This window comes from Danio rerio, chromosome 15, assembly GCF_052040795.2.
Source record: "Danio rerio strain M-AB ecotype USA chromosome 15, GRCz13ab, whole genome shotgun sequence".
NCBI lineage: Eukaryota > Metazoa > Chordata > Actinopteri > Cypriniformes > Danionidae > Danio > Danio rerio.
Genome location: NC_141035.1, coordinates 21811310 through 21832630, shown reverse-complemented (window position 1 = coordinate 21832630; position 21321 = coordinate 21811310). Strand labels below are relative to the sequence as shown.

The 21321-nt window shown below is 37.1% G+C and overlaps 2 protein-coding genes across 43 annotated transcripts in view; both read left to right on the top strand.

Moving 5' to 3' along the window:
* Window positions 1-8605, top strand: part of igsf9ba (immunoglobulin superfamily, member 9Ba) — a 118728-nt gene extending 110123 nt beyond the window's left edge. For 6 of the 42 annotated variants that reach the window (XR_015509292.1, XR_015509290.1, XR_015509266.1 and 3 more), the window contains 5 exons: window positions 455-2101; window positions 2689-2734; window positions 3365-3643; window positions 4088-4218; window positions 4346-8605. Coding sequence is in view for 6 of the 42 variants with exons in the window: in XM_087283982.1 (XP_087140108.1) it covers window positions 455-2101; window positions 4088-4218; window positions 4346-4566 (1999 nt within the window). In the remaining 36 variants the exon portion in view is untranslated. Of the gene's footprint in view, window positions 1-454; window positions 2102-2531; window positions 2735-3364; window positions 3644-4087; window positions 4219-4345 lie in introns of all 42 variants that reach the window. The other 36 variants (XM_087283982.1, XM_087283980.1, XM_087283981.1 and 33 more) reach the window with 13 other exon arrangements.
* Window positions 8606-11761: 3156 nt separating this feature from the next.
* Window positions 11762-21321, top strand: part of arhgap32a (Rho GTPase activating protein 32a) — a 91442-nt gene continuing 81882 nt past the window's right edge. Inside the window, exons 1-2 of the mRNA XM_087283924.1 lie at window positions 11762-11999; window positions 18642-18759. Coding sequence (XP_087140050.1) covers window positions 18671-18759 — 89 coding nt within the window. The 5' untranslated portion in view covers window positions 11762-11999; window positions 18642-18670. The remainder of the gene's footprint in view (window positions 12000-18641; window positions 18760-21321) is intronic.

Genomic DNA, 21321 nt, shown 5'->3' with positions numbered 1-21321 from the left:
GTTTTCAGTTAGTGTTCTGAAGCTAAAATGCTTCTGTGGGGGAACAGACAATCTCAGCCCACAGCTGCTCCCGATTTTGACATTTGTTTGACTGGGTGAAGATATAATTTAGCTGATCATCTTTATTTCACTGGTGCCTGTATTGACATGTGTTTCTATGTCCTTTTAATATCTATAATGTCTTATGCTGACATGTTGTTTGGTTGTACTAGTGTAGATGGCCTTCGAATGGCAGTCAGTGCTAAATGTAATCACTATTATGATGTGGATAAAGACAAATTACACCTAATTTTTTTGACAAAAAGCAGATAGAATACACAAGAAAAGGTTATATCATTACTTTATTTTGTATTACACGCGTCTTTTAGTGGTTCTAGTGGTTAGATTGTGCTGATTTTAAGATTTGTATTCCCCAGGGCTTACTTCTAAGTCCCGTGTCTTTTTTGATTGATAGGCTTTCCTCTGGGAAGATCAGTCCTGAGAGCATCGCTTCATCCCGGCCCCCATCTCTGGCCAGTGTGGGTGGTCATGGTCTTTACGTTAAGAAGTTGCCAAGCCCCAGGAAAGAGAAAGAGCTTTCCCTCTATAAGAAAACCAAGAGAGCAATAACCAGTAAGAAGTACAGCGTGTCCAAGCACGAGGCTGAGGTCACCACGCCCATCGAGCTGATCAGCCGTGGACCTGATGGCCGATTCGTCATGGACCCCAATGACATCGACTCATCCCTCAAGCCCAGACGCATTGAGGGTTTTCCTTTTGTGGAGGAATCAGACTTGTATCCTGAGTTCCGCCAATCAGATGAGGAGAATGATGACCCAGGGCCCCTACCCCCAGTCATGGCCACCCTCAGGCCCCAGATTTCCCCTGTGTCCTCCAGCCAGGAGTCCTACATGCAGCCCCCAGCCTACAGTCCCCGGTTCCAGAGGCCAATGGAAGGTATGAGCATCTCGGAGGGTAGTCGGCTTCAGGCCACAGGGCAGAGCCGGGTCTCCCATTTTCACAGGGTCTTCCCTCCAGGCCCCTTCTATGGCTATATAGGTAGTGGTGCTGAAGTGGAGCTTCACCCTCCGTTTTACATGCCTGATGTTAGCCCACGTAGCTCTGCCATGTCCTCCTCACCTTCATACCCCCCTGAGGGGCCGTTTCGCCATCCCACCATCCCAGAGGAGAGGGAGGAGCTGAGGATCCATCAGTATGGTGCCTCCGGCCACGCCCTCCCTCTGGTGCATAGCCCTCCCTCCTCTCGCTCGACCGAGATCTGGCAGCCTCCTGATTTCCCCTTTCTGGGTCAGGAGGGTCCCCGTCTCGCACTTCCACCTCGTCATTCCTCATATCTCCACCGGGACCTCCCCGAGCCCCCACCATACCCCTCCCATAGTCGCACAGTTAGCACCACCTCTCAGCTCCCTTCAAGCTCTGCTTTCCTCCAGCTGGAGGCCCCTAGAACCCACCTGAGCAGATCTCCCGGCAGGTTCCCGCCTCAGGGCCCTTCAGCCAAGCATATAACTATGCAACAGGCCCAGACTCTGGGGCAGTTGAGACACACTGCCCATGGTATGGGTGTACCAGTGTTGCCTTACTCAGGCGCCACGACCCGCATGGGGAGCCCAAGCACACTGCACAGTGAGAGCTCGGACGGCTGGAGGTCTGAGGCCCAGCCTTGGATGAGCCCCAGGGCAGCTCGAAAGATGGATCTCGGCCTGCAGCAAGTGGTCCTGCAGCCGTCACGACTCTCCCCTCTGACCCAGACACCTCCTAGCTCACATGCCGGCTCTCCAGACATTCTCGTCCGCCCTCCTCCCCGCCCCAGCATCCTGCGGTCTTCCCGCTCTCAAGAGATGCCCGAGAGTGCCCGTCACCCTGCCAGTGTCTCCTTCTCCCGAAGGTCTCTCTCCTCTTCCCCTGCCACTTCACCTACCCAAGGCCAGAGCGGCCAACGGCCAAGCCTCAGCTACCGTGCCCACATGGCCTTTGCCACAGCCGCGGCCAGCTACCCCTCCCAGTCCCCTTCACCCCCTGCGGAGAGCAGTGATGCTTTCGGCCAGATGCCATCTCAGAGAAGGACAGATGAGGAGATGCTCCCCTCAGAACCCTCTCCAGGGTAGGTGAACCGTACCATTGGAGGCTCCAAAATGACAAAGGAGACTGTTATTCATCATCTGTGCCACAAAAGCAATGCTTTCATGCTTTTGTGATTTTTGATAAAAATACTTTACATACATCTTACTATAAACTATTTACATATGCACAAATGCCCATGTCCTCCAGTATAACTCCTTATTGGGTTCACAGGATAAATTTCCATACCTTTTTTTATTTTCTTTAAATTCTATTCTCATTTAAACTTAAAGCAGTGTAATTTTAATATTGGAAATAATCATAGTGTATAACATTTTTCATAATTAAGGATTTTCTAGTGCATCCATGATGATCCCATGGCTCTTCCTTCTTTGTCCTCTTTTGTGGGCTGATCACATCACTCACCCTCTCCAGCTCATTTCCTTCCATTTCTCTCACTTCCTCTAACTCAGGGCTTTGACCATCATGGTGGCCTTCTTAGGCGGCCTTCGTTGCCAGGGATGAGTGTGCACTCATCTCTTGCAACACTCATTCTCATCTAAAGTAGAGACGGCGCATTTCTCTGGAGACTCTGGTAGCCTTACCCTCTTTGTTTTTGATTGATCTCAGCTATCTGGGCAGCATTGTTGTGACCAGGTCCTCTTCACCACAATAGGTAAGGGTCGAATCCATGTCTGAAAGGGGAGGGGTTTGCAGGCGGGGTCTTAAATCATTCTAATTTAAAGGGGAATGACTTTTTAAAAGTTATATTTTTACATGACAACAATGCACAATATAACTTTTCTTTTTTTTTGGAAAAACAAAACAAAACATGGTTAGCATATGTTCTGTTATTGGTGGCCTATACTGTAAACGATGCCATTTTTTAGTAATGCTTTTCAAAGCACTTCTGTAATCACAGAAGGTTTTTAATGAAAATGTTGCACTTGCGCCCTTTTCAGAGGCACACTTGGATATTCCCCTTTAAAACTTTGTTTCCATGTACAAAAATGTCATGCATGCCTTTTCTAAATACTCTTCCTCAATGCCGAATCAGTAACAGCAGTTCTCAAACTAAAATTTCTTGTCACATTTTGTCGTCTTAGTGGTTTGGTTCCTTTCTTTTATGTGACTGTTCTTTACTGGCCATTCTCCCCTCCCTGCCATCTCTTCTCCTGTCAGCATGGTGAAGCCACTGTACAGTGTATTCATGGTAACCAGAGTGTGTTTGATGTGGCGGACTTTAGTGTTCAGTCATGTCTACCTCCCCCCCTCTATTAATCACTTTCACTTTCTCTTTCCACAGCCTCAGCAGCAGGGAAGACTGTCTGTAAACGCTTTGTGTTTCTGTGCCTTGTGAACCCATGAGTTGTTGGCTGACTCTTCAGTATGGACGTTTGAGTGTCATGATCTCTGCCATGATAGAGGAATGGCATGTGCGATAAAAGACTACACTTTACAGGAAACATGACCTCTGTGGTCAGTTTGATAGGAAACCAGTGTGCGTACTGGGAAACAGGAGATTTTGGCTAATTGTTATTTGATTGGACAGTGCTGGCAGCATGGCAGCAGTGTACATCATGAGGTAAAGGTTTATTCATGCTAATTTAGGTGTGTTCTGTAGTAAATGAGTTGGGCAGAAATAATAAATTAAACTCACCCGACTAACTGAACTAATACAGTGTGCTTTAATTTGCAGAGTACCCAATGAAGAAGAGCTTTGGTTTATCTTAAAATAAATGTGCTGTTTATTTTTATGCGCATGAAAATTGACCAATTAAATGAACATTTTGATAAACAAAAATAACATCTAACAAGGCTTTTCTTGCATTTCGCCAAAAGGTGATTAACTGCTTAATTGCACTGAAGGAATGGTACTTTTGTCACAAAGGCTTTAACACTGCACTTGGCATTGGGCAGCCAAAATGTTCCCTGAGGGAGGCTAAATCTCAGTTTGATCAGGCCGGTGGATGGGAACGCACCCTGGTGGCAGGGTGAATTAATGCACCGTTGTGTTTGTCTCTCACAGGGAGCATCTAGGTGCAGTCAGAGTCCCTGCAGGGTCTGAGAGTTTTGAAGCACTGATTAATTATTGTATTAATAAAGCCAAGAAATCATCAGCCAACAAGAACAACAACTCCAGATTCAAGAAAAGGACAGGTAAGTTTCATTATTACATGGTCAACAGTGGCACGGACGTTTGCATGCACAGACAAAACTCACATCGTCTTCTTAAAATGTACAAATCTGTTCTGTAGCTGTGTCTAATTTGCTCTGCTGTCTTTAGATATGTCCACCTCTCAGACCCAGCAGCCTCATGCATCTCAGGCCTCTGTGCAAAGAGAACATCTCAGCTCTCCCTCAAAGAAAAAGTGGAAAAGTACACTTAGAAAGCACCCCTGTCTCCATCTGTCCTCTCTGCTGCGTTGGCTTCACCCGAGAGAAGACAGAAAATTCCTCCTGGCCAGTATGGACCCTGTCTCTTCAAACTATGGATCTCTCCTCTGAGAGACCCTCAGACTTATCTAGTGGGGCAGATCATCTTCTTGTCCATTCGCAAAAATGTACAATGGACAAGCTCTCAGTACTGTTTTATAATCAGTCGAAACTAGATATGATTTATTATGTTCTTCAGTTGGCACAATATACTACACATATCTGTATTTTCTGTAAATTTACAAAAAGGAAAAACGTACCGGGGTACTCCTTTAGAAGACACAGAAAAGAACAGGACAAAAGCTTTTTGTTTACTAATAAAAGAAAATAGCATTCCATTACATGCTAGGAAAAAAAATTGCTGGCTACTTTTTTGTCAAAACATTGTCAGAACTGTGTATATTGTGAAGGATAGAGTTAAATGCTCTGTGTAAATATGTCTCTTAAGACGTGATAGTTACTACAGGGTTTCTTTTCTTCCTTCTACATAATATACCTCAAAAAAGAGAGAGAAAAGGAATAAATATTTGAAAAAAAAATATTTCAGCACTTCTACCATATTTTGTGCAAGCTAGCAAATGTCAGTTTGGATGACATATGTTGTATCCGTTGTTGCAAAGCTTTGACGACATTACAGAACCTGAGGGAAGCCCAAAAATAATTTATTTGTTAAAAAATATTAACCACGAAGAATAAAGCACAGAATATCATGGAAATTGTAAGCTTGAAAAGAATGGCTGCCATATTAGACCGGTCCTGCATCAGTGTTTGAACTTTTTTTGAATTTTCTGCAGATGCAACCAAAAACACGCTTTATTTATTTTTCAACTAATTGATTTTATTTTTGACAAAAAATTTGGGACAGCTTTAAGGCACTTTTTATATGCGGTCGATGGTAAAATTAGTCCCAGCTGAAAAAAATTTTTTTTTGAAATGACATAAATGTAGTATTTCAATTGAAGTAGAATTATTTGGTCCTTGTCTTGCACAAATGTAGTTAGAAGTGGTGAAATGCAATATTAATCTTTCTGTCACTTCCTTGAAGTAAAATTTGTTACGTGTTGCTTTTGACAAACAGTAAACAAAGGAAGTACAGTAGATATTGTGCAGACTAACGAAGACATCAACATAACATAGGTAGGTAGGTGAAATAGTCCATATTCTAATCAGTGAAAAAAGACCTACAAAAGTGAACCTCAAAAAGTAGCTTGACCTTTTCTGAAAACAACTGTATTGTAATCTTTACTACTTGTCATCCATCACAGCTCATCTGAAGACATAGCAAAGTTTGTGTTATTTGAATTAATGATGAGTTTAGTATTTCCTGAAGGATGTTTATCGTCTCTAGAGTTCACTAACAGCTGCTGATCTGCTACCTACAGTGAAAGCTAATCGAGCGTGTGCTAGTTTAGTTTAACCGATGGTGAATGTATGATTTGCTCTTAGAAGATCAGATTTATCTGACTATTTTCAATGTGATGTTTTTTCTCTTAGAGCTTGTTTACTTGCCAATGCGATCAACTCCAAAATGAATCTTCTTCTCCAGATGAAAATTATTAAGTGAATGACATCTCATGCAGTACTTGAATAAGGCTGGAAGCACGAAACACTGGGATTGAATTTCTGTGTATAAAGATTTGTAGTAGCCATTTTGAGTTTGGATAAGAGTTGACTTGAGTGCCCAAAGGGCTGTTTACTTTGTCTTATCTTTCCCTCCTTTATTTTAAGCTATCATCGACATGAAAATGAACGCTCAAACATCTCACAGTAGCTATTTGAGCTATTCAGCAGACTCCATTGCTAATTTCTATGTACGTCTTCGTCATAACTAATGTTCTTGTTTCAAATCATAAGGCTGCTTTAATGGTGTAGTCTCTGAAAGGAAAAGGGGCAGTGTTTATTTTTAGATATTCTTACTTACCTGCCTTGATTTAGCTGTCAGGAGAGAAGTGATAAACCTAGACATAACTCTGTTTTTTGCTACGTGTCTTGTCAAGAACTCATAAGTCCTACAACAACCACATAATGTTTACATGATCTAGAAATATAACGTGCAAAGATGTAGGCACATTGTACACATTATGACTTGGTGCTATGTCTTTTTGAACTCGTGGTGCTGTGGTTCAGAGGTTAACACACAAACTCACGCACAGTCCTCTGTCTTTAACTAACCTTACTTAGCTCCGTCGTGATTTCCGTTGTCAAGTTTTCCTTGTGAGTAGGACCGCAAGCAATAAAACCTCTCTCACGTGGCAGGTCCTATCTTTCAGTACGAAAAGGTGTTAAATACAGTTCGGCTTTGACATTCAGTGTGTGCTTACGTTATCGCGTGAACGCGTTTGCTGCCTCCATGAATAAAAAAAAAAAGCCCGCGTATTTAGAACTAGCCAGTTTTGAGGAGGCAGCATATCAATGTAAAATCCATGAAATGTACACACGGTATAGTAGTAAGTTTTTCGTTTAGCATGGAAAGAGCCTGATAACTCAAGCAGGTGGCGGTCTGACGCGACATTTCTGTTATTTAGTGTTTTTCTTGGACAAGTGGAGCGATGCATCCTCACATAAAGCTGTCAGGCTGAATAAGCTGGAGGTCGCGGTATATCTGTGGATGGTGATTGACGGCATTTTATTCAGCTCCTCTGTTCTTGGAAGGGAGAACCCGACTAGACTGAAAAAAGCTTCTCTTGGTATTGAATATATATATGATACTGTACAGGTAGACACGCCCCCTTTTTGCTTCTATAAGAGAGGGCTCATTTGCAGGAAGTGTCATATCAACTTTTTGATTGCCTGTAATCAGTTTTGTGCTTACTACTTCTTATGGTGCTTCGTGAAACTTTATTTTCCTTGATTTGTTAATTGAACAGAACTAACCTTACATAATCAAGATCACTCTTTCGGACCTGTCTGTCTCGTTTCAGATAATGTAGGCCTACAACTTTTTTGTTCTTGATTTTTTTGCTGTTCATATTAACCAGCACTGAAAACCTAGAATGTAATACTGCATTATGCACTAATTTACGACTGTTTTAACATTAAACCTCATACTTAGAGCTTATTGGAAGCATATTTCAAATTGCATTTTTGTGTGCTTTTGAATTTGTGTTGTATATTGTTTACAGATTCTGATTTAATGATGTGTTCTGGGCAAACATTGTTCTTTCTTTCTGATCATCCTATACAAGAAATGTTTTAGAGACTGTTCTTGTGTGAAGAAGAAGAAGAAAAAAATCACTAATTATTTGTTCTTTTCTTTGAGATGTATTTGATTGACTGATTGAATGATTGATCAGAGGCTTCTTTTGTTAAGTAATCTCATTTATTTCAGGTATTATTCTTAAAAAGTATGGTGCTGTACCAAAGCCTTATGTACAATATTATTATGATGTAATGTTTGATTCTTCTGCCACTGCTAAGGAATTCTCCAAGAAATTGCTAGACAACTCTGATTATCAAACAAGGTGCAGTGTGCCTCAATATCTTCTCGTCCTTGATTAGTACAGAACAGTATTTTTTCATGGGCGTTCTCCACATACTCAGATCTTAAGATATGGTGCCTGGAGTGTCTTCATGCTGCTAGGAGTAAATGTTAACGATGTTTCGTATCTGTACTACCAACTTATGACATTGACCTCCACAATAACTCAGCTGGACACTTTGATTCAGCATCTTGATTTTAAAAGGGAACAACCCTGCAGTAAGCAATGGCATTTTTAAAGAATAAAGGATATTGCATTGTTATATTATTTTTATTCTATTGTTTTGATCATTATTTTCTTGCATTATTTTCTAGGATAAGACCCTAATCAAAAAGAATATGCTACCCTGACAAATGAATTGTCCTTGAGAGTTACATCAGTACCAGACCTGGGAATGAAACATAGAGTGTTAAATGTGTGTATGTGTGTGTATGTCTGCGTGCTGTCTTCAACAGCCCAATTGAAGTTCTGTATAGTGGAGCCGTTCAATTTGCATTGTTTACATCACCAGATGCCCAGATATGCACATTTTGGCAAGCTCTATTAGGTTGACATTTTCCAACGCTTTGGTCCATGTAATAACCCCGTAAAACTTTTTGTATTTTGATATAATAAAAAAATATATGAGAGTGCGTTCTTGATGAGTTATCTTTTATTTAAGAACCTGTGATAGCCACTAGAGGCCACTATTGCGTTATGGTAAATCTGACTGGGTAATTTGACCTACTGTTTATATCGTATGCCGTTGAGGAAAGGTGTTTTTTAATAGTTTGCCAGGATGACTGATACATTTGTCATATATAAAAGTAAACATTCATCAAGGAGCAGAGTCTTTAAACTAACACAACTCCCTCTCACACACCTGTTTATCTGAAGTGACTAACACAGAATAGATAACCTTGGCATAAATCTCACGGACAACGCCTTGGCATATGCCTGAATATTAATTGTTTTAACTGATTCACAACGATGATGATAATTGTTTGCCAAATACAAAGCTGACACAGGCTCTGCTCATTATTGGTTAACATTTTGATGGTGTCATTTTTGCTTTGGAAATGGAAATTTGTTCATTTTCTTTTGGCTTAGTCCCTTAATCATTGGTCACCACAGCAAAATGAACCATCAACTTATCCAGCATGTTTTATACAGAGGATGCCTTTACAGCTGCAACCCAATAATGGCAAACACCTATACACACTCATTCACACACGTTATTCTATTCACCTATACCGCATGTCTTTGGACTGTGGGAAAACACCCGAAGGAACTCCACACAGAAATGCCAACTGACCCAGTCGGGATTCAAACCAGCTAACCGCTAAGCCACCATGCGCTGCCCCAATTGCAAAGATAAAGTGTTCTAATATTATCATTCTATAATGGTGGGTGAATAGTTCATCACAAAAACGTAAAATTGTATAATCATGTAGTTTCAAACAGTATGAATTTTGTGGAATACAAAAGATGCTTTGAATAATAGTGTGCTAATCAGACAATTATACAGCAGTGTTTCTCAACCATGTTTCTGGAGGACCACCAGCTCTGCACATTTTCCATTTCTTCTTAACCAAACACACCTGATTCAGATCATCAGCGCATAAGCAGAGACTGAAAGACCTGTAATGGGTGTGGTAGACAAAGGAGACATCCAAAACATGCAGTGTTGGTGGTCCTCCACACTTTAACCCAACAGTCAACTTTATCACATGAAATGAGTGTAGTTAACTCAAAATTGACTGAAAGTTAATTCTACTCATTTTAACAGATTTCTTAACTTAGTGTTGAGGGTAATTAGTTAATTAAATACCTCATTACTTCATCTTGAATAGAAGTTCACCGTACTCATATAGATTAGTTTACTCTAATGGTTTGTAGCAATCGGTTTCCTCAAACAGTTTAAATTGCCTTAACTTATTGGGTTTTACAGTACTCAGTTGGTTTGAGTTCTCTTCATTTATTGGGTTTTACTGTGCTCAGATTGTTTCATTTACTCAAATGGATTAAGTTTCTTTTGAACTTAAATGGTTTGTTGCAATCAGTTTCCTCAAGCGGTTTGAGTTACCTTAATGTTTTGGGTTTTACAGTGCAGGAAAGTGGTTGAGAAACACTGCTATTCTGTACACTACTATGCTATACCACTGACTTGTACATACCAAACAAAACATGTTACATAATAACTGTCATAAAAAGCTGAAAAGGTTTTTTAACAAAACCATGTTTTTAAAACAAATATTTCCAGTCCTTGATTCTGATTGTTTGAGCCATGTTTGAAGTTGTTGTACAGTACCCATACACCTGTGACTGTTGCTTGGCATCCATTTAACTATTATGAGTACTGAGGCCACAGGTATATAGATAGACCCTGAGCATGCGTCAATAGCGCCGCCACCGTTTTACAGTTCTCCCAGGACGAAAGTCATACTACTTGTCAAGACAGTGAGCCAATGTGAAGATGCTGGACTTTACCGCTGTGTACTGGTGTAGGTGAACAATCAAAGAAAACAAAGCACCAAGGCAGAACATTTCATATAAGATTTTGTTTTTTTATGTTTTTGTTTGTTACGAACTTTTGTGCTATACAAATATTGATGATAAAATCACTTATTGCTTTCATCATAAGGAAAGTAGCATCAACTCGCATTACACATTAGGCTTTTGCTGGTTTTGTTATTGACCTTATTCTAAAATGCGCAAGTGTGCCTGTTTTCGCGATTGTCTTAGAACTTCCAATTCAGTCGCCTATGGGAGAAATGACTAGGAATAATAAACGGCAGAAAATGGCCAAAGCACTTGCTCAACAAACAAATGTTTGCATGACTACACAGACCAAGTAGCATAATATAATAAGAAAATATTAAATTGCAACATCAAGCAGCGTAACGAGCAGTTGTTAACGTCAAAAAATGAATGGAAGTGAATGTGACCGGAAGTCGCGAGACAAAAAGATTCAAATGGCAGCGCCCACTCGTCAGCTGAGAATAAGGTGAATGTAATATAAGCAAACAAAGTAAATGAAATATGACCACAAGATGCTGTGGTGCCAGAGTAATTGAGATTCATTCAAAAATGAATCGCTCCCTCCGTTAGAATGAGAAGTGAAAGCAGGATAAGAGCAAATTTAACAGGGAGGGAGGATAATACATTTACATGCACACAAGTTATGGCAGTGTCCATGTGGTCACTAATCCTTCGATGTAGAAAAGTGATGTAAAATTATAATTTTGTCATTTTAAAAATATTAGTGAACTGACGGCCAGGAAAACTCCCAATCATAGATATATGTGCATATCTGGCTCTGGATGGCCAGTCCTCCACTACACCTTGGTCCCACATTCATTTCAAAGGAACGCTACCCTGTACCAAAATGGCAGCTTTATTGACGCATTCCTTTCAAAAGACAACAACAAGGTAGGCGACATCTAATGTAAATAATGTAAAAGCTTGCAGAAAAAAAGAAATATGGCCATTTTGGGGACCCCAAAATGCAAATATGTACCGTTTTTTGTTAAAAATAGATTTGTGTAAACTTTGCAAGAAAAGAAAAACGTCTGTAGCAGCACCTGGGTGAAATTGTGGTGTAAGCTTTTTTTGTAAACAATAATCTTTTTTTTTATTATCCAAATTAAGAGGAATCAATTTTATGAAATTGTTTTAAAAATAAAAAGACTAAACTTGTATTCTATGTCAATTATTTTTAATCATGATAAAAAAGTTTTAAATGTTGATCTCATGTAAGGACAGAGTTAAGTGGATCCTATATCCACCTTGATCATAGCCACGCCCCCAAACACACACGCACGCACTCAGTTTATCAGGTGATGCGTAAAGGAAAGAAAGAAGTTTTCATGTGTCAAGAAGCACTTTCATTTACTCACTCACTCACACCACGTTCACACACGATAAAGGATGCCTTTGTTAGATGCCTGTGCACACTCATTCAAAGTAAAGGGATTACCTGTGTAATAGAGGGAAATATCTCTCGGATGTCGTTTGGTCTGCAGTGACGCTGAAACAATCAATCAGGTGAGCTACTGTTTGTTGATCTTTCCTTCTTTTTTATGACTGTGATTTATGTAACATACGCACGTGTAAAGACCAAGAATATACCAAGAATATGTCTTCTAGCAATATCTTCCATAAATGTAAATTGTTTGTAGTCTTATGCCGTTTTAAATTCCTTACCGTCATGTTATTCACGTTACATAGCTGATAAGAATATACACGCTGAAACAATTTAGTCTAGTGTTACGGAAACATAAACCACCCACGATGAGTCTATAAAGAAACTAAACGTTAAAATCCTCATCGGAAGTCACATGCTGTTGGCCATGCATGACAACTGTGCTCATTTTATTACCAGTTAAAAGAAGATTTCAGCACCATTTAGCTTAAAGTTTATTCGGCTTCTTAGTCACGCAACGGTAAACGCCTACTCTCTGTTCATGTTATACCCTGGCTGTAAACATTCCTCATCACATGTTCAGGATTTCATGACAATCTGTCGCTTAGCAACCCCATCAATGAACATCAGCTTTCATACAGTACAATCCCATACTCGAGTCGAGCAGATGATATCATGCAAACATGATGTAATACATAAAGTTCAATTGCTCACTGAATCGTGCTGTCCAAAGGTCTGGGACCATTTATTAATGTTTCCATGATGCATTTTTAAATCATTATTATTTTTATTGAGGTCCTTGTCTGTCTGTCTGTCTGTCTGTCTGTCTGTAAGTTACTTATATCAACTTAAAAACAGATTTTTTTTTATTTCTGTCTTTGCTTTCAAGCATTTGTGTGCGTTTGAATGTCGAACAAAAATTGCTGCCCTTGTCATGAGATACCAGTACCACTGTTATTCTGTTAAGAATAACCACTGTTGAGAAAAATCGTATACAAATATTCAACATTCCACATTGTGCAAGGAAAACATATTCCTGTATTTCCAAGTTGTTTGGATTAAATGTGGGAAAATAATACAATATTTTGGGCGTAACAATAGCACTGAATTCAGAGACAGTTTTTTTTTATTGATTTTTTTATACAGGGTATTACATTTATTTCTCTTTTTCATACCAGCAACATAAGGTGTTTAAGTCTCATATTTCATGAGAAGATATGGACCAAAATCCATAATCCATAATAATCATAAATCAATAACGTTTAAAAATGGTTTTTGAATAAATCTATCTGTTTTCTTAAAAAAAAAAAAAAAAAAAAAGATTATTAACATGAAATAATATATAGTACATTTTTACGTTTACCTTTGATCTTTGTTTCTGTCTCTCTGTCCTTTTCTTTTTTTAGGAATACATAAAACTTATGCTCAGTATATTTGTAGTATTAAAAGTTTAAAAATAGTTGTTTTTATAAATATTGTTGTTTAATTATATTAATATTTAATAACATTTTATGAATATACATTTTATTTTCAAGCAATCCCATGCAAATGTCAAACTTTCCATAAAAATATAGCGAATGGCTATAGATATATGTAGATATAGATATTTATGTTGGCTTGTATTTTACAGTACTGCAAAAATACTGTGTAAAAGTATTATTTGTAACTGTGTAACTGTGTAACAATGTATCTGTCAGCGTTTTCAAACAATTATATTTGATTAACCAAAGTCACATAAGTGGCAATTTCATATCTGTCACATCCATAACAGAGCTTTTTCCTCATAAATGCAAAAATGTCAAGTAAAATAAAATGGATTGTTATTGTTCTATACTAAACCAGTTTCTAGTTTCTTTTGGGTTGAGCAGTTTAATTCACAGAATTACACAAAGTATGTTGTATACTGTAAACTCACAGACTTTTTGATCACATCCATCAGGCATGTTTATTTTCCTTATTTAAATGTATACAATATATTTACAGATTGATATTTTTCTGATCACATAATTCTGTGGTTTGTTGTTTTGGAAAATATAAACAGATGTTTTAATGTAATGTTAATGCATTCTTTCTCTGTGAATTTAAGTTTTTACTGCAAATGTCACATCCAAATTCTGAAATTGCTCATTCAATTATTTTATATTACATAAAAAATATACAGTATGGCATACATTGTAATGCATGTCGTATGCTATATAGAAATGCCAGTTTTTTTATTAGACATAGTTATTTGGACCTCATTATATTCTGTAATTTGGCCCTCAATGCAGACCATAAACTGTTGCTTATATTAAGATAATAGCTTAGTGTCGAAGGGAAAAAAATGAATACTCATTTCTAGAGCTGCACAATTAATCGAAAAAAGATCGCAATCTTAAATTGACCTTCAGCTTTTTTAAAATTCAGCCAATTATATTTTCATGGCCAGGAGAGAAGCATAAAGGCGGTCACACAAGTCTTCACATTTCTTCATACACATTGCTCAGTTACATGGACACCTGCAAATGGTGTTAATCATGTCACATAGTGTATTTATAAAGTATAATTCACCCAAAAATGTCATTTCTGTCTTCATGTAATGATGAAGTCACAGCAGCAAAATCACACATGAGCTGATGCAATGTTTGTTTACTGCCCGCCAATGATGTCAACTTTAATAAACAGAACCTGCAAATTGAGTGACAGGAAATTAAGTTGAAAATATAGTGTGTTACAAACTAAACTCAAGTGGAAGCACTAAAGTATTCACTATGAAAAAAAAACATATTAAATGCTTGTCGTGATCCTAGCTCTAAAATGCGATATGATCATTTAAATGATGTGTTAGGTTTTGGTTTCACTTTCACATGGATGCCGTCACTTAAACAATACTTGTACATTGTAGTAGTACATTGTGAAATAAACTACTTGCAATTCTTAAGTACAAAAAATGTTGAATACTTTAGTGCTTCCACTTAAATACGCTGCTTAAATAGCACTTCCACTTCTACTCAAGTCACTTTTTTGATAGAGCACTTAGGTCTTTAGTACTTTATACATCTCTGCATTAAAACAGCTGTCATAACATTATTAATATGTAGCTCTTTTTAAATTTTCGGAAGCTGTAGAACTTAAAAATGTAAAACAGGAAATACGTTGGTACCATTTTTGTTTAAATCCCTCAAAATGGTCTTTAATGTCTCGTATAATGCAAAAGGGAATCTGAGAATGACAAATGTTTCATTTTACCAGTGAAAAAATAGTCTAATATTTCCCAGAGATGGGTTGCGGCTGGAAGGGCATCCGCTGCGTAAAAACTTGCTGGATAAGTTGGCGGTTCATTCCGCTGTGGTGACCCCGGATTAATAAAGGGACTAAGCCGACAAGAAAATGAATGAATGAATGAAAATGGTCTAATAATGTTCTCAATGTCAAATGACAAGCATATGTGTGCAACATAATAATTCTACTTCAGAATTATGAATAATTATATTCTGATGTTATACTTTTAATGTGAATTATCAACCAGGACATATTTTAAGTCATTCCATACAAAATGTAGCATTTTAACCAACAGTAGACCAACACATAGGCCTAATTTTATTTTTGTTTTACCATATTTTGGAATAAATAACAATAATAATAGTCGACTCATGTTAACCTTTATTTTACAGCTACAGAAAATCATGATCTTGGCTTTAAACAAAAAAGATTGTGATTCTCAGTTTAGCCAGAATCATGCAGCCCTACTCATTTCAGTGGCTGTGTGAATATGTGTGGATTAATCACAGGCGCTGCTGTGTGTGTTTGTGCTCAAGGTGACGTTTGTCCTCTCAGGTACAGTATCTGCATGCAAACATAGAGGACTCATTCTGCTGACTCAACTTTAAGCTTCTCCTCGTCAGCACTTTTGACAGTTTGTAGAGTGTGAGAGGAATATGTTGTAGTTTTTACATCTCGCTACTCCTAGACCTACAGTAGTAGATCATAAATGTTGTGCTGTCAGGATTACTAAGGTTCCTCTCCCTGTGGTGTTTAAACAGTCACTGTGGGTGTGACTGAATATTCCTTTTGTTTATGCTTCACACTTGAATTATTAATGGTGTAGCGTATTGCAACATTGCTTGTACAAGTCCCATGTAAGTCTTGTGTTCATGCATCAGTAAACATGGTACAAACTGTCCTTGTCATTGATTTTTCTTTAGGTTTATTTGTGTTTCAAGGACTGCAGTCGCCATTTAGCCAACAGATTTTTTTTCTTGAACTCAGGGTGAATTCAGTTACATTGATTGAATGGCTAAACACAGTAGTGACATATACAAATCATGTCTGCCATTATTTTTTAAAGTAGATTTATGTGGAATAAAAATGTGATTTATTGCTGTTATATTGTCATACATCTTTCTTTCTTTCTTTCTTTCTTTCTTTCTTTCTTTCTTTCTTTCTTTCTTTCTTTCTTTCTTTCTTTCTTTCTTTCTTTCTTTCTTTCTTTCTTTCTTTCTTTCTTTCTTTCTTTCTTTCTTTCTTTCTTTCATGAATGAATGAATGAATGAATGAATGAATGAATGAAGCCATTAATATAATTACAGCAATGAAAAACATGCCAATGAATCTAACATAAATTAAGTCTTCGATATTGTAGATCTTAGTAATCAGTAAGTTTTTTCTTTTTAAAATATCAGTTTGTTTGTTAGCATTCATTCATTCATCCATTCATCAATTCATCAATTAATCAATCAATCATTTGAAGCTGTTATTGCAATATACTGAATAGAACTGCTTGTAGTGATTGATTAACATTAACATATGGGTTTGATGCAAAAGTCAATTTAACGAATATGAAAAGAAAATGGAAGTCATGGTTTTTGAGGATAGTGTTGTAACTTCCACGGTTGATTTGAGTGACCTAGCACAGCACATCTAAAATGACCATTACAAATCTTAGGGTTCAACTTGATCCTAACTTAAAGTTGAACAACCAAATAAGGGCAGTGGTCAAGGCAAGCTTTTTCCAGCTGAGGCAACTGTGGAAAATGAAGTCATTTCTTTTAAGATAACAATTTGAAACTGTAATCCATGCCTTTGTTACTATCCACCTGGACTACTTTAACTCACTTTACAAAGGGATAAGTGGGTCTTCTGTAGCCCGTCTACGGCTGGTGCAAAATACTGCAGCACGGCTTTTGACAGGCTGCCGTAAGTTTGATCATATCACTCCGATTTTAACCACACTTCACTGGTTACCTGTACAATATAGAATTCATTTAAAAATTGTTTTGTTAGATCCCTAAATGGTTCTGCCCCACACTACATATCTAAACTGCTACACCCGTACAGTATATACTGTACCGTCGTGTGCTCTTAGATCAGCAGCTTCTTAGAGTCCCCAAAATTAGATGTAAGCTTAGAGGTGAACCGTGCATTTGGAGTGGCTGCCCCCAAGTTTTTGAAGTCCCTACCTCCTTACATCGGGCAAGCCCCTTCGCTGTCGTTGTTCAAATCACGCCTCAAAACCTTTTCTCCTTGGCCTTTTTCACCTGATCTGATATCTGTTGGACAGAATATATGGAACTCTTATGCATGCAGTAGTTTTACTACTTGAGTTGTATACCATGTGTTATTTGTGGTTAGTGTTTTAATTTTATTTTACTGTTCAGCACTTTGGTCTGCTGCTCGGTGGTTGTAAAGTGCTTTATAAATAAAGTTGAATGAATGAATATACATAAAAATACCCATGGTCGCATATCATATTTATTATTGTAAATAATATAACTTTTGATTGTATTACATTATAGGTGATGTACTGCCCTACTTTTATATCCAACTTTTATTTAGAAATTGATTTATTAATTGAAAAAACTCACTTAAACTTGACATAGCCTTTCTAGTTGATTTGGATAAAATTTTCTGCTAAATCACTTTTGTCAAAAACAGTTCCTGGAGGGCCACAGCTCTGCTCTTTGGCTTTAACCCTCATTAAACAAAGGACTCATTAGTCCTTCAGGCTTGTTTGAAAGCTACAGGTAAGTGTGTTTAAGCAGAGTTGGAGATAAACTGTGCAGGAGTTTGACACCCCTGTGCTAAATGAATGAATGTGATTTATTATCAGCAGCCTTTGTTGCTGTTATGGCAGTTGTGAATAAAGTTATAATGGTGACACGTTATTATTATTTTTTTATTGTAATTTTATTGTAATAATACAATGTAAACAAATCCACCTTGTGTGTGTATATATATATATATATATATATATATATATATATATATATATATATATATATATATATATATATATATATGATTGACTGATTTAATGTCCGGTATTAATCCATCATATGTTATTAATATACATAATCTATTATAACCAATATTAACTTGGATTAATGTTTTATTTTATTTTTTATTAAAATGATTTTGGTTAATATACAATAAAATAAATCATCTTTGAACTATTTTATTTTTAATTTAATTAATTATTATTCAATATAATTTAATTTATTTCATTTCACTTTCCTTTGGGCTTATTCCCTGCTTTTTCCAGGGGTCAAAACGGAATGAACTGCTTATTTCATGTGATCAAAACTATGTACAGTATGTAGAAATGAATGAATTTATTCAATATTATGTCAAAATAAACTAAATATATAAACTTATACAGGCTTGCTACACACTCCTGCACCCCACAGGGCCTCCTCCAGTGTCTGTATTGTAGGTGTAGACACTAAAGTGAAGTCCGGTCTCTCTCACACTCCCACTCTCTCTCTCTCTCTCCTCCTCCCTCACAGACGGGCAGCTGTAGCAGTGACTCAGTATCATGGAGGCGAGCAGCAGGACTGCAGCAGCGACAAACGCCAGAGCTTCAACACCTCCGACAGACGCAAGCACTCATGATCCCAGTGAAGGGTAAGAAACAGCCTGCACACTTCACCTTCTCCGTGGGCTTTTGCCTGCAGCTAGTTATGCATTATAGCGTGCGTTTTGTCTTGCAAGGTTAGATGAGGCATTTTCTTCACAATTGGCTGAATGTCTGCATAATCAGGTGCAGTGTGCATGTAGTGTTGGTTTTTGCACTCGCAGGCGTTTCCAGTGTCATGTGACTGGTCACCTTATTTTAATTCTGAGACAGCAGATTTAGCCAGCGCTGCATGCAGCAGATGTGAATTTGTCCCCTGAGGATGAAATTACAGGGGTGATTTGTGTGCAACTGGTGCCCAGCGGAGATGATAACAAGGATGGTAGAGGCATCAATGAATGAACGTGCTGGACCACATTACGGAAGCAGGCTTGCTGTAATGTGATAGTTAATGACATTCTTTTACTAGCTGTTAATTAAAATCATAAAAACTGTAATTCATACAAATATTAGGGTAATAACTGTTTTGATATAGTTAAATTGGCATTTAAGTATGTAGTTAATCATTTGTTTTTTAATATTTTTCATTATAATTATATTAATTACAATCTATCTAATATGCACATTTTTTCTACCAAATCAAAACCATTTGATTCAACCTACATGCAGAAAAAAACATAAAATAGGATACTTTACACTGTAGAATTTTTCTTGTTATTTGAAATCCTGTTAATCATGTTATAAAGTTAATCATGCTTGTATCAACATTTATCAAAAGTTTTGAAAATTTTAAACTTAAAGTTTTAATTCTAATTTAATGGTTTAAATTTAATGTACTGTAAGTTCAATTGAAAAGCTTCTTTGAACTTTCTTTTGTATGATGTCCCATGGTGGAAAAAGTACTGAAAAATCCTACTCATGTAAAAGTGCGATTACTTGGCCAAAAATGTATTGCGAATAAAAATATCTGTCGTAAATATTGCTCAAAGTATGAGTAAAAAGTAGCCCTTTTAAAAGTACTCGAGTAATATGCTGTGAATGGCTGATGCGTGTGTGTAAACGTAATATTCTGCAGTGCATTTATACAGAAAACATCTGTCATCTTCTCATCAGTGACATTCAGTCTCTTTGTCATTGTCTGTAAAGATTTTGGACATATTCTTGCACACTTTTAATGCTTCCAAACAGTTTGCTGCATGTCTTGATTTACTTTCAATAACGGATTTGATTGGACAGAAATCACAGGACTGATTTTTTCTAATCCCTATAGACAGGAAATTATAAAGTTGTTACTTTAGGTTGAAGGTAACTAGTGGAGTAAAATTACCAATACAGCACTAAAAATGTACTCAAGGGAAAGTAAACATACACATTTTGAAAACTACTTAGTAAATTACAATTTTTGAGAAAAAAACTACTCAATTACAGTATTTTGATTATTTGTAATTTGTTACTTTACACCACCGATGATGACCTTTGTAGAGTAGACTCCTATAAAAAATAGATTTTTATGGCAATAATTATTATATCTTGGTTAGTTCAGGTAGGGTGGTCCATTTTGCTGTGGTGACCCCTGATAAGTCAGATACTAAGTTGAAGGATAGTGAGAGAGTGAGTAGTTCAAATAATAAAATGCCATTTGTTGTTACTCTCAAAAGAAAAACTGTCATGACCATCATGACCCTTATTGTGCAGAATGAGTATTAGTTGACTAAACAGAATGACTAAAAAAGACTGGATTGTCAGCAATTTTCATTGACTAAATCTTTATTAAAATGTCCAGAACTAAAACAAAATATCTGGCTGACTAAAGGGATTTTTGATGTGGGAACTTTTTCTAAAAAAGTTAATGTACATTTCATTGAATGACAGCGGTCAGTAATAGTTGTGGTTCTTATTTTGATGATGTTTTTATTGTTATCATTAACTATTATTATGCAGAATAACTAATATGACTGAAATGTCAACAGTTTTCATTGACTAATACTTATCTTGAGATTTTGAGTTACATTTTTTTTTTGTTTACTTGGTTGAGAACAAATGATCAAAAACATAAATTACTTTTTTTTTTTGACATGTAAACTATTAGGGATTAATACAATTTGGTGTGAGTCAAGATGTTCTGGGGATGGTATACAAGAACTTGAAAGTGTTGTAAGTTTTAACATGGTTGCATGGTATCGACTGTTACCAATTAAGGAAAAGCAAAAACTGTTTCGAGTAGTAAAAATTGCCGGAGCAATTGTAGGTAAAGTACAAAGACAACCAAATGAACTTTGTTTAATGAGAATCAAACCAAAAGCACATGTCATTATTGAAGATTGTTCCCATCCCTTAAATTTAAAATTTCAGCTCTTGCCATCAAAAAGACGTTTTAGGCAACCTCAAGCAAAGAAAAATGTGCATCAAATGTCCTTTGTGCCGACTGACATCAGAATTTTAAAAACTGGGTTCTAAGTATGCATAGGGTTTAAGATAGAGTTTTGTGATGACACTGAATGTATTTGTGTTGCCTATTTTCTTTCTGTGATGTGTGAAATGTGAACACTAATCTGGTTGTGTTGTGAAGCCAAAGATAAATTTCCAGTTGTGGACAATAAAGAAAGTAAAAG